This window comes from Apteryx mantelli, chromosome 4 (genome assembly GCF_036417845.1).
Source record: "Apteryx mantelli isolate bAptMan1 chromosome 4, bAptMan1.hap1, whole genome shotgun sequence".
Classification (NCBI taxonomy): domain Eukaryota; kingdom Metazoa; phylum Chordata; class Aves; order Apterygiformes; family Apterygidae; genus Apteryx; species Apteryx mantelli.
The window spans coordinates 64,409,377-64,422,734 of record NC_089981.1 but is presented as its reverse complement, the minus strand read 5'-3'; the positions used below and the strand labels follow the sequence as shown (position 1 = coordinate 64,422,734).

The 13,358-nt window shown below is 41.0% G+C and overlaps 1 protein-coding gene across 1 annotated transcript in view; it reads right to left on the bottom strand.

The window, feature by feature from the left end:
* Nucleotides 1–13,358, bottom strand: part of TTLL5 (tubulin tyrosine ligase like 5) — a 135,815-nt gene that overhangs the window by 73,209 nt on the left and 49,248 nt on the right. Inside the window, exons 23-29 of the mRNA XM_067296837.1 lie at nt 10,757–10,877; nt 8,935–9,081; nt 6,055–6,158; nt 2,886–3,019; nt 2,478–2,591; nt 1,652–2,065; nt 266–456 (exon numbers count right to left, since the gene is read on the bottom strand). Coding sequence (XP_067152938.1) covers nt 266–456; nt 1,652–2,065; nt 2,478–2,591; nt 2,886–3,019; nt 6,055–6,158; nt 8,935–9,081; nt 10,757–10,877 — 1,225 coding nt within the window. The remainder of the gene's footprint in view (nt 1–265; nt 457–1,651; nt 2,066–2,477; nt 2,592–2,885; nt 3,020–6,054; nt 6,159–8,934; nt 9,082–10,756; nt 10,878–13,358) is intronic.

The window sequence follows — 13,358 nt, the reverse complement described above, 5'->3', positions numbered from 1 at the left end:
TGGAATCACTTTCTACAGTGTATTTTCTATTCTAATTCACTAGTCAGTCTCACTGCCTTGTATAAAAACTTTACAGCATTCTTACCATCACACAGAAAATCAAAATTCTGGCCATTATAAAAACTTCAAAATAACAGTATGAAAGAAATCCATTTTCATGAGATTTTCCCTTTCCAGCATGTCTCGCACCAGCCCAATGCTGATACAGAAGCCTGTGCCAGACTTTTCTATTGCCACAGGGACTCGGGCTTTACTGCTTACATACCTGCTGTCTAAGGAGACTGATGTGGCTCAGTGGAGAATACTGACGGGTTGCCTGCTTTTCTGCCAGCTGCTGTAGTTCTGCTGCTACCATACTAGGGCTATAATGTTTGCCATGGCAAGAAGTATCTTCTGCATCCTTGTGTGTCTGGGCTGAGCCCACACGCTGTCCACTTGGATTGCGATGGCACAAACCTACCAAACAAACATTTGGATATGCTTAGTTAGCAGTATGTCAGACTCTGCAGAGGTCTGTGTTCCTTCTGAGCCTGCTGATCATGCATGTATAAAAGCAGGTGTGACACTTTCTGCAGATTGTCCCTATATAGCCTTCTTTTCTGCATATGTATTGTCTATGTGAGCTTCTCTAAGCCAATTCCAAATCCATATTCGCCTTATCACAATGCACGTAATAGCACCCAATTCCAGAGAATTATTGGTTGGTTGTTACCTATGTTAAATCTACAGTGATTTTCCTTGAAAATAAGTGGATCCCTTTAAATAAGCTACTCAGTTGGGAAGTCGGATTTATTTTAATGCTAGCGAGCCTTCTACTATGTATACAGCAACCCTAGCGAACATCTGGTGACCGTGATGTACAACCCAAAGCAAACGTATAGCACCATTTCAAAGAAGAACACTGCTTTATCAGGACTACAGCTGATAGTCGGTGTCTGCTTTTCAAAACTTTCCTAAAAAGTTTCAGTCTGCCTCCATAAATTTCTAATGACTACAGTTTCTCCTACCCTTCAGATACCTCACACTTTAAAGGTTGCATTGCTCAACTATGTTCTGTCCCAAAATGGTAAATGAGGTCTCTAGGTCTTGTTTGTAAGATGTTCTGGGATATGCCAGTTCTGAAAGATCCTAGAGAAAGATATGTGATACCAATCCTTTAAATACAGACCATTCAGATCTTTTCTTTTTTGGAGGTCCTGACAAACCTTTAGATAACCTGTAGGTATGGGGGGGGAGGGGAGGTGTTAGGGGATTTCTCTGTGTGAGAAAGAAACAAGGAACTACAAACCGTACATAGCTTGAGACAGGACTTGTGCTGACCAAAGCTACCTTAAAATCACTAACAACAAACAAGAGACCAATACAATCAAGCAAAGATATACAATGTATCACTTCTCAGCTCTTTCAGAACAAGTTCAACTCCCTGTTCATCTGCTCAGTAAAATCCTGTTTATTTGCTCAATAAAAGGGCATCTTTGGTAAACCCTAGGGCTGCTTCCTTCACTCCTTTCTGTAGGAAATTTAACACCAGTGGAACAGGACTCATAATTCTGGAAATGTAAGGTTTCCACCTATTCTGGAACAAGCCAAGACTACACAATCTCTTGTAGGGAACTAGCAGGTATCCTACTGTGCATCCCAGAAGACTCACCTGCTTTCACAGAGGATGGTCGGGACAATCTTTGGCTGTAGATCTGAGCAGCTCTCTGAAAAGATGAGAATGGGCTAACGGTGTAGCTACCAGAACGGCAATGATGTAACCCTCCAAGGCTAGAAGCCTCACTGGACACTGGGTTTGTGAAGACAGCAGAGCTGTCAGGGGCTGTGCTCTGGGTCTGAGAAGAAGGTGGGGAGGATGGGGACTGAATCAGTCTAGGACCAACTAGGGGAGCCAGCAATGAATGGTGACCAGGCATCTGTGGACTTTCAGAGGCTGTAGGCTGAGATGGTAACTGGGAGCTGGTACTTCTCTGGGAAGTGGCATCAGGAACAAAGGAGGAAGCACCAGCAGGGCCACAACGAGGTAATTTCACTTCAGCATCTAAGAAGGTGGATCCTTCTGGAGCTATACAAAGACAATGAGCACATTACATGAGAAAAGCTACTTTTCAGGTCCTTCGTATAACAACAACATACCCAAGATGCCGCTATTCATACATTCACTGAAGCCAAAATGACCTCATCTACCAGCAAAGACAAGAAGAGGATTTACATGAGTAACACTGTCTTTCGAAGCTTGACATATCTAGATCTTTCCCCACAAATAGCAGCTAACTTATTCATACTGCTCACCCTACATTATCTCTCTTAGATTTAAAAGACAAACCTGGGGAATCTTCCCCAAACTTGGGCCCCTTCAAATCCCTGTCTGTTTTTGTCCATAGGTTCCAACCTCACTATTTGTTTAAAACAGCGTTAAAAACAGTATGTGCATTCATCATCTCTTTCTTGATAATGATTGAAGTTGATTTACTTACAAGTTGATTTAACTTCTTTCAGTTTGTAGCCTCTTACTGCTCCTTCTGCAGGCAGATCTGCAACTGAACTTCGGGCCTGATCACCTTTTATTTCTTTCATCACTTCAGGACGCTCTGTAACAAAATCTGGGAGTTAGAAAGTAGAACAATTTGAACCTTGATACCACTAGAATAAGACTGAATAACCAGTTTCTTATATATGCTAGTCCAGATTCATTCCACTTCACCTCAGGCAAAGAAGCTAGGTATGCAGACACTCTTGTCTACATGTATGGAATCAGTGAAGAAAGAAGTGCAACCTCCAAAAACCTGAATCACATTCTTGAGGTGATGTTGTCTTTCCACAGATTAAAGTAAAAACCGGATTAGTCTGAGCAATATCATCTCAGAACTACCTGCAATGCTTACCTCCTTGAGGCTGAATCTCTGAGTGGTTATTGCTGTTGATGGCTTTCATGGTTCTAGAGTTTGTTCCTAGAAAGACTCTTGCTGACTTATTTTTGTGGGTGTAAAATGTCAGCACTTCTTCCAGGTCACTCTCACTGTAATAACGAAAGAAGAAAGAACCTAAATGAGGATTCTAAGCCATCGTGTAGATCAAAGAGGACAGAAGATAAGGAGGCTAAAGAGGGGAGGGAAAAAAAAGGCAAGGCCAGACAACCTATTGATTTGCTCAGTTCTGCAGGGCTAGCGTGGTAGAAATGGAGCATGCCTTGGTTAAACCTGAAATTCCCCCTGAAACACCATTCTCTTATGAAGTGAAAAATTCAAGGCATTCAGGAACTTTCCCAGGATAAAAAAAGAGCAAGCAAAAACTCCAAATATATTTTGGGGAGCTTTGCTCAATAGGAGAGATTCAGTTCTCAGTTAAATTAGTGAATCTTCCCCAGGTGCTCTCCAGAACAAGCGACTATCATGTTCATAAGAGAAGTCAGCTCTCAGCTGATGCTTCATATTCATCATTAGTAGTTTGAATCCAACAGTGGGGGAAGAGTGGAAGGATGAGGGAAGAGCTTGTTAATTAGCAAAACCACAGGACAAACAAGCACAACAGTCAGTATGTTTGTGAATCTCACATAACTTACAAATGTTTCTCTTTATTATTTTCTTGACAAGAAAAGGGGGGTTTAACTGTCCCAATGTTCTACACCTCTGTAGCTCCCCAAATCAGTATCAGTTAGTTGGCCATTCAGATTAGAGCTTGTGCAAGCTGTAATTCTAATTTTTTGGATATGTACCTACCTTTCCTTTTGCTCTACAGTATTGCCTCAGCATTAGTATGAGTGAGTATATGGCACAGTGCACACCAGAAGCAAGAAGGATAGTGTCAGTGACACCACAACAGAACATAACACAGGAATATAAATTTGTACAGCAGCAGTTATAATCCTTCAAAATGTCCTCTGCATATCACACTTCTATTAGTCTTAGCCAGCCTGAACTTTGGTAAAAGCAATGTCTAAAGCTGATTGCACTGGTGTTTGGGCCTTCAGGGCATGCTGCAAAGTTTACCTTCTCTCCCAAGCACTGAGAACAGAGGTGAAGAGGAACTGCAAGAGTGAAAAGTTGTTGGATGGAAAGGTGCTTTAAGCTTTTGCTTATCTGACTTATTGGTCATGGATTACAGTGAATTTACCAGCCTAAGTATATACTTTTACATTGCACTGATAATGTTCAGAGGCAATGGTTGTAGCATGTAGCATGCATGTAAACACAATACATCCATGTTAAAACATCCTCTCATGATGTCAAAGTTAGAGAGTTCAATCGGACAACACTTATTCTCCATTTTCTCCAGTGTTGTGTTCACTGTGTTACAGAACAAGCACTCAAACTGGAAATCTTTCCCTGGGCTCCCAATGACTAGCTCACTGATTTAAGCTTAAAGCACCAGAGCAAAGTAGTGTCAGATATCAGAGTTTTCAAACATACCTGATATTTCATAAAAAAGCAGAGAGATCATCACTAGAAACTGTCTGATCTTTGGCAGACTGCCTTTTGCTGTACTCTTACTGTGCCATTTGCCTGAGTAACAGAGTCTCCAGTCCAGCCTAAATTTTGCATCAGGCCATGATGGCCTGGTAGCCAGTAATAAGGAAATGAAAGAGTATGCAGTTCTGCCCCAAACAACCACCTCTTTTTTTAGCATTTCTGGCAAACAGGAAAATGACCTGTCCTAGGAGGTAATAGTCATTTTTGTGTCCAGAGATGCCAGAGAACCAAGAACATATTATGGGCCTAATGTAATCCGCACTTCCGGTGACAGGAGAAGTAGGTGCTACAGTCTGACAGGTATCTAGAGTTTTGTTTCTTTTCAGAGCCCTATTTATTCTGAATGTCAGTGAGTTTTTACTTGGAGTCTGTAAATCTCTTGCTGTAATGACTCCATCAAGTGTATTAGCAAAACCTGTAATTCATTGTGTTTGTGAAAATGTAGCATTAAAGGAGATTATGAAGCCTCCTGAATTTAGTTGAGAATAACCACCTATCACCCACTTCTCACCCACTTCTGATCAATCACTAAGGATGCTATCCAACCAGAGAAAAAGAAAGAGCAGTTTCATAACTGATTAAAAAAAAAAGGAAGTAGTGATTGTCTCAACTTTCCTAGAGAAGACAAAAGTGCATTAAAAAGGCAGGCAAACTACCTGTTCAGAAATTGACAGAGGTTCTTGCCAGTATAGGCATGTCATATATAGGTTAAATAATGGAGAGTCATAAAGAGTCAGCTTTGTACTCAAGAATCAGAGGCTTTGAGTCAAAAGGAATGAATTTTGTGCTCAAGAATTAGAGGCTTGAGGAAGCAATTCTGGTTCACTGAATAATTTCAAACCTCTTTACAGTCAGATGACTATAATACTGATGTTCATAAAATATACCATAGGACAGAAAGGGGATTCACCTCATTTTCAAAATACATTTCCTACCAGATTCTTGTAAGCTTAAGTCCAGAGCGTACGCAATTGGAAAATGTTGCTTTTTCAATGTGAAATTAACTGCTTGCACTGAGCTTCCTTAACAAGCAGGATAAGAGGCTAGGATGAAGACTGAGTATACTTCACTTCCTTCCTCATCTCAGGAAGTATAATCCTAGAGCATCCATGAAGAGAGACAGCAAGCATGGGATTGGTTTCTGAGAGCAGAAACTTGAGAGCCAGAGCCATGACACAACAGCTCAAAGCCATCTAAGCAGCAGCCCTACTTTCATTCTCCTTCCAGAGTACTGCTGCACTTGCTCCAGCATCACAGGAAAGGAGACCATTAGCTCATGTGCACCAGCTTGGAATTTACAGATACTGGGGAAACCACTGCTGTCTTCTGGATCTACTTAGTGGTCAAAACATCTGTTGTATGTCCTCCTCCATGCACCAGATGCTAATGCTACAAGTGTTTGGTTGCTGGAAGGGGGGAAAAAAAAAAAAAAAAAAAAAAGAGAGAGAAAAGAGAAAAGAGAAGTTCTTTGCCCCCCAGCAACAGCAGGAGCAGATCCGAAGGTCAGCCAGGTATCCTGTGGCACAATACCATCCTCTTCAGGGCTAGGAGATCCTTTACCAAAAGGAATAAAATCCATTCCTACCTTGCCCTTGTAATAAAGTTCTGAAAACCTTCAGCATTCACTCCCTCCTCCACCTCCTCTTCCCGTTTCTTTTTTGATCGTTTCTGAACCATCTGCTCTGTTTCCTGTGAATAAGCAGTATTAGCAAGTGTCTCTATGCAGTTACTCTATGTTCTGTGGCACATCTACAGCTCAGAGAACGCAAAAAGCAATTCCATGGGATCTAGGAAAAAGAACATCTACTACAAAGAGCCAAATTTTAAGTGCAATTCAACTATGTGCAACAGAATGGGTAAATGTAGACAGCCCCAGAGATAGCGTGCCAAGCTTATACTAGACTCCTGACTCCTCAACCTGACATAACTTATTAGAACTGATTTGCTGAGAGGCTTTCAAGGCTTGACAAATATGTGCTGCTCCTTTGAATATACCCTTTGCTGAGACAGAAGGGAATGTGAAGGGAAAAAAAGTACCATTCTTTGCAGCCTTTACATCCCCTTTCCACTTTTGATGTTTTTGTCCTAAGTGCAGACTTCTCCCTAAAAGCTTATATTCGAACCTCTCTGCCCAAAAGGGGATATTTGGGAGAAGAGAAGAAGGACAAAAATAAAATTATATTGGAGAAACTCAAACAAGGAGGTCTGTAGAGGGCATCCACATTTCCTATTGTGAACTAGGACTTCTCCCCTTGAATTAACTTCTCTTGTTATGCAGCAAATTGCTAAGGGTTGGTCTACATACAAATAATACATTGCTTTGGTAACAGCAAAGAAAGTAAAACAGAACAACATATGGCAAATATACATTTATACACTAGAATATATTAGAATAAATGATGATAAACCTTCGTCTGTGAGAATGGGAGCAAGCTATGAGATAGAAATCTTTATATTTTTTGCTAGTAGAATTTGTTGACACCAGAGGTTGTATTCATACAACCATTTTTGTTCATTAAAAAAAAAAACCACAGTCCCATCTGAAATACCAATACCAGCAGAAAAGCCTTGTTTGACCAGACTTAACCTCCATTTTGTTGCTCCATACTGCTAACTCCCAGCTTTGCCAGGACTAGAGGGTCAGATACCTCTTGCAAAAGATAATTCGGGGGGGGGGGGGGAGGGGAAGAAAAAGCCACTCTGGGACATGTCTCTATTCCTCACTACTTAAGTAGAAGTCTTGACAATACATGATCTGCTTTACTTAGTTTGCTGGAGACAGTGTTTTTTCCTCTGTGCCATATAGAAGAAATATAATGGCTAGTAGGAGTCCTCTACTAAATCTGTAGTCACAAGTCAGTGAAAGAAGTCTATATGTTGGAATCAAACATGAAAACAAGTTTGCAGCCTAACAGTCTCTCAATAGCTTAAAAGTGTATGTTCTAAAACCTCAAGTGATCTGTTCTCACTTGTTCTAACTAAGAAAATATGTTTATGTGCTGATTTATTACCAGTTATACAGCTTTATTTTGTGAATTTACTTGAGAGTTAGCAGAAAATCTTAATGTTTGAACACAGTTTGAGTAGAAATTATATCCAAAGCAGCTGCGTTCTTCACTCACCACAGAGCCGCCAGTGGTTACTCCTAACACAGTAATTCAGTGAGCATTAGGCATACAAGGCACTCCCTGGAACAGATTTGGTTCAATACCAGCCTTGCTTTGACAGATCAAGTTACCACATATCAATTCTGACAAGGTACTGTAAGTGGATGTCCTCTGCTAATGAGTGGGAGCTTAGAGGTCTGCGTGCACAGCAATCCCTCTGAAAGCAGGATTCAAACTAGCCTTGTCCTAACACTAAAGGAAGGACAGGAGGCAATGGAAAGGGGGAGCTGGTCTTGTAAAACAAGGATCAGCATGAAACCACTATGTTAAGAACACTATCTTCTGTACCTAAAGAGGAGAAAGTTATTTCAACTAGGACTTAAACCTCCTTCTCACCAAGCATGCAGAATACCACACTAGAGATGACTTGCATTCCCTCAGTATACCAAACAAATGGTAAAATACATATTTTACGTATGTATAAAAATGTTTATCTCTACAGAAGCATCATAAAAATAAGGAAAAACGGAAAAAGGCAATACAAAGCACTAGCCAAATACAAAGCCAAAGAAAAAACAAACTGTAAATCCCCCTTCACTGAACATTTCTTTTTATTGACATCCATAGAAACAATCAGATTTATCATTTTCATTTTGACACATGTCAGTAAAATGCATCTCTAAGCCTGCATTTGTTGATCAACACTGAGAAAGTTAAAGAAACTCATATGCGCAATTACTGGACTGCACACATAATGTAGTAATACAGTTGTCTATCTGCCAATTTGAACAAACAGCTACCATGACTGAACGTGCAACTGCAAAGAAACCATATAAATTACAGAACAGATCCCTTAAACAGTCTGCTATTTTGACTATGACAACAGCCAGCAGCAGATACTCTAGAGGAAGACGCCAAAAACCAAATCACCAGCAGCACTAGGGTAAGCTGCCTTGTGGTAGCTTCTTACACAAACTAGATACAAAAATTTGGATTTAAACCAAAGACATTTCCAAGGGGTCCTGAGCTTTAGAAGTTCTTAATAATTTGATAGTTATCTATGACTGGGTGACTTATATCCAGCTCCTGACCCTTCATATGCAATAACCATGGTGGCTACTATTGCTGGAATCAAAGAAGTTGATCAGCACTGGTTACTGCTTTTGTGCAGAATATAATATGCTATATATAACACACACATATAATATACGTATAATATTCTATTATACATCAACAAGGTGCACTGTGGTGGCACTAAAAGCAGTGAAGCCTGAAGGCACTGAAATGAACTAAGCAACTTAGTCCTCTGCTGAGTGGAATGAACTACCAAAAGAAGAATCCAGAAAGAAATCACTCACCTTGTTATAGCAGACTATGAACTCGCCCAGCTGGCGAGCCAGGATACGTCGACGATCATTTAGGCCTAGACGCCGGCTGGGAAGCAGCATCCTCAAGGACTGCTGAAGGTTGCTGGCTGCTCGCTTCAGAAAGCGTACCACGAGCTCCTGCGAGCAAGGGAAATGGAGTTTATGATGGACTAACAGCAAGATGTGAGGAGAACAGAACAGAGGCGCAACACCAGCTCATGACTGGCAAGAACTAAACACACTATTTGGAGAAAACGAGCTGACAAATGGCAGGCAAAAACATTCTGTATGTGCATTTTTAACCAAGGCATACAAATCCAAGACAGAGGAAAAGGAGGATGACATGTCTTATCTGAGGTGGGACAGAATTAGGAATACTTGAGAAATATTTGTCCAAAAAGCGGGTGGCAGAAAAAAAAAACAAGCAGCAACAACATAAAATAACCTGTAAAAACCAATACTTCAGACATTTCCAAAAAACAACCTGTAATGTGCTAAAAGAGGCCTGTGATGAAGCGTACTGACATAAAACCTCTCAGACCCATCATAGGGAAGGCAATCTTCATCAGATAGCTCCACTGCAGTGATGAGGCCCCATTTCATCACTGCTCATATATACACATTACTGCCACATCTCTCCACAGCAACAGATGACTACATCGATGACCATATAATTCCAATCCCCCACCAAGCAGGCCCCATTTCTGTATGACCTCTGCTGGGGGAAACACATGGCAAGACACCTCCCTAAGGCAAAATGCATCCTGTGGGTGTTTTGAACCTTTTCTGTCTCCCCTCTGGATTTGCTTTTGGTTAAGAGTTCTGCTAATGCATAAATGAGCTGCCTCACAGCCAAACTATTAGATTTCACAGTTCGCCTCTCACTGCCATTACAGCAGGCTGGTTTGATCTGTTATTTTAAACATTATTTTTCACAGTGCAGCAGACAAAGTGACTCTCAAAAAGCCCGTTTTAATTTTCCACTTGGAAAGAGTAGGGGTAACATTTTCCACTGAGCCGACTGATTATTCTTGACAAACAGTTTTATCTCCGAACTGCACTGGCTGTTTCCCTGCAACATGCATTCAGCAAGAATCCATCTGCGTCTGCAGAAAACTCAAGAGCCTACTGATGCTTTCCCCCCCCCCCCCCTTCAGAAGGTTTGTGAGGGGTCTAGGATCTGGGTTTGCTGCACTCTGTAAAAGGTAGATACATCAAATATAGGAACTTTAAAATACTGCCTAGAAAAGTTCATAACACCCTTAAAAAAAAAAAAAAAAAAAAGGGCTAGAAAGTAACTTTCCCTCCTCAGTGCCTCTTACTTTTTCTCATCCATCTAGAAAGCAAGGAAGACACCTAAGCACAGATGCCTGCAAAGAGTAAAACACTACATAGGAGAAAAAGCTTAGATGGGTACCTGCTCTAGTTGAGTGGATGAATGCTTGGTTCAGTGCAATCACAGAAGAAACCAGATACTGGCAAGTAATCTTAGAGAATCTTAGACAGAAGAACTCAAAAGCAGGTATGCTCATTGCTGGGAGATGCAGGAAAGGAGAACCAGTGAAAGATCTGAGCAGCTCAAGTGTCAATCACACTCTAGTTATTAAGAGCTGTATATTCTACCCCTGCTCAGATGTCAGTCAGCATTTCTACGTGGTCCATATGCTAAAAATCCAGCACTGGCAACTGGACAAATACACAGTAGACAACTATAATCTCAGAGACTTCACCTCTTCAAAGGGTGGGAACTGACCTCAAAACTCTCTGGGCAGATTTCAGCTGGGCTTCTCAGAGCTAACACAAAGCTTCTTACCATTTGCTCATCCTCTTTGGCAGCCCAGGCAGCGTTCTGGATCTGGTCACCAGCCTCCTTCATCAGTCGCAACTGAACATGATGTAGGTAGGCAGAGAAAGCCCTGCGAGCCTGTACTTTGCTATGGACCAAGAGAAGAACAGTCAGATATCCTCAGAGTAGCAATGGAAAGAGTTAAAGCAGTCAGGCACAGCTCACAGACTGAAGTAGAGTCAACAAGAACCACCTAGGCACAAAAATGTTGAAGTTCAAGGGAAGAAGAATCCCTTCACTCAACCAGTATTTTCAAGGGGACTTTCATTTCACCAGGACAGGGCAGGAATTCCAGGAGATACAAGAGACAGCAGATGCTGAGTTCTAAGACCATCTCTAAAAATGGAGTGCTGTCCTTGCTTTTTCACAGCCTTAACAACTCTCCTCCAAAAGCCAACCACCTGAACATCAGCAAAACTGTGTATTTTTAAACCCAGTCACAGGCTGTCTTGGGGCTCTGTCTTCACAAGCATTTTGAACACCGCAACAACAGACTATAAAATAAAGGGCTTGGTACCAGCGCCAGAGTTGTAACAAAGGCCCTGTGATTCTCATTGGAAATGAAAGAATTAAATCTGTGAAAGTGAGCTCTTCCCCTGCTGGCCCAAGGACACAGGCCAGATTTCATTGAGCAAAGCACCACTGAAGAATGAAAGAACATCAACAAAATCTGCTGTGCAGCTGGCTGAACATGTTGGGAAGCTGTGAGCATAAACTGAGGAGAAGACTGGGAGGGACACACTGATTCTCATCCCCTCACAATGGTAGTCACTTTAGTGTACACCTCTGTTACAAGAGAAATTCCTGAAAACTGTCTAATTCTGTTCATTGTCACCTTGGTCTAAAACCTCCTCTCCAAGTTCTACTTTGCCCCTCTCCACTCTTCCTCATAGTCTCCCCCTCCACAGTCGCTACAGGCTGTCCCTGGCATTGCCCAGCATGATTTTTCCTTTCCTTTTCATAAGAACATAGAAGCAGATGCGCTTTAGTGTCAGTGACTGATTCTCCTTCTATCACAGGCAATATCATAATCTTTTCTATAAAATTATCAAGTTACATCTTCAAACAAATCAGATTTTTCAACCCATTACTTCTCTGGAATGCTATTCCAGAACTCATTGTTCTAACAGTTAGGAACCTTTTACTACCTAGCCTAACTTCACTCACGTCCAGTTTACATCAGCTTGCTCTTTCTCCAGCGTTGTCTTATATCTCAAATATTTTCAACCCTGATGTGTCTCCTACCCTGAGTGTATTCATTAACAGCGATCATATTCCTTCTTAGTTTTCATTTTGTGAGTGTGAACTATCCAGATCTTTTAGTCTCCTCTTAAAAAACACTGATCACCTGATGCGACTAGCAGCTTGTCTCCGTTTCAGTCACAGTTCACCTTCTCTGAACATGGGTGGTAGGAACTGTACATAACATTCCAGGTGAAATCTCATCAGGGACTTGTACAATGACAATAAAATTTCCAGTGGAGTTAGGGAAGTATCTTAAATGATACACCCTAGACCAAATTCACTACTTCCATTCGTGCATGAGCTGGAGCTTCACAAACCTTCTGCAATTAACAGAATACAAGATATTTCTTCTTTTAAGTCATTAGCAGCTGATGAACACCCAGATGATATAATTTCTGCTATAAGTTATTAGTTATTAAGAGCACACCTTTGTACTTTGTGCTACTGAATATCATCCTATTCATATTATTCCTACCCTCAAGGTCATCCAATTCTTTCTATATATATTCCAATACTTTTCTCTAGTGACAACAACTCCCAAGTCTTTTCCACCAGAAAATTTCATTAGCCCATTTCCACATTTTGTGTCATTCCTGAACTGATTATTAAAATCAGCCTCAGGCTGATTCCTGAGAAAGTCCACCATTTTTTCTTTACTTGTTCTCTGTTTCTAGACACTTATGTGGTCCCCATGACTGTAACAGCTCTCCACCTTCATGTACAAGATTTCCTGAAATTTCATCAAAAACTCAGTCCAGAAATTTAGTATTCCTGTTTTATATGCCAGTAAATTTCAGGAATACTTCTTTACAGTGTTATAGAAATCATACAAAATAGTGGCAACTATAAGGATCACTGCATTAACTTAAGACATATGTAGGGAGATAAGAACTGAAGTTAAAATAAAATGCATTATTTGTATTTATACATCAGCTTGATCATGAGCTTTTGATGCTTCTGGAAGACCATGCCAGGGCCAAAGAGAGGCTAGGCAAATGATGAGTTTGCAAGAGCCTCAAACTGACATCCTCTCTACTTGGATAATCTTAGCGGTTCTGCTTTAACGAGAAGAAATACAAGATAAAAAATATCTGGCTTCATTCATGTCTTCCAGTGAACTCCAAAACACACAACAGTCCTTGTGACACCTCCAGGCTCCCTATCCTGACTGCCAGTCACCAAACCCACCTTCTCTTCCCATATGAGAGTAATGCCATAAGGAAAACACTCTGAATCCCAGCTAAGAATTAATACTCCATACATCACGTCACCATATATCAGGGAAGTCTCTCTCCTGAGGGCTCTCTAGGGCTGCCAGGTTTGT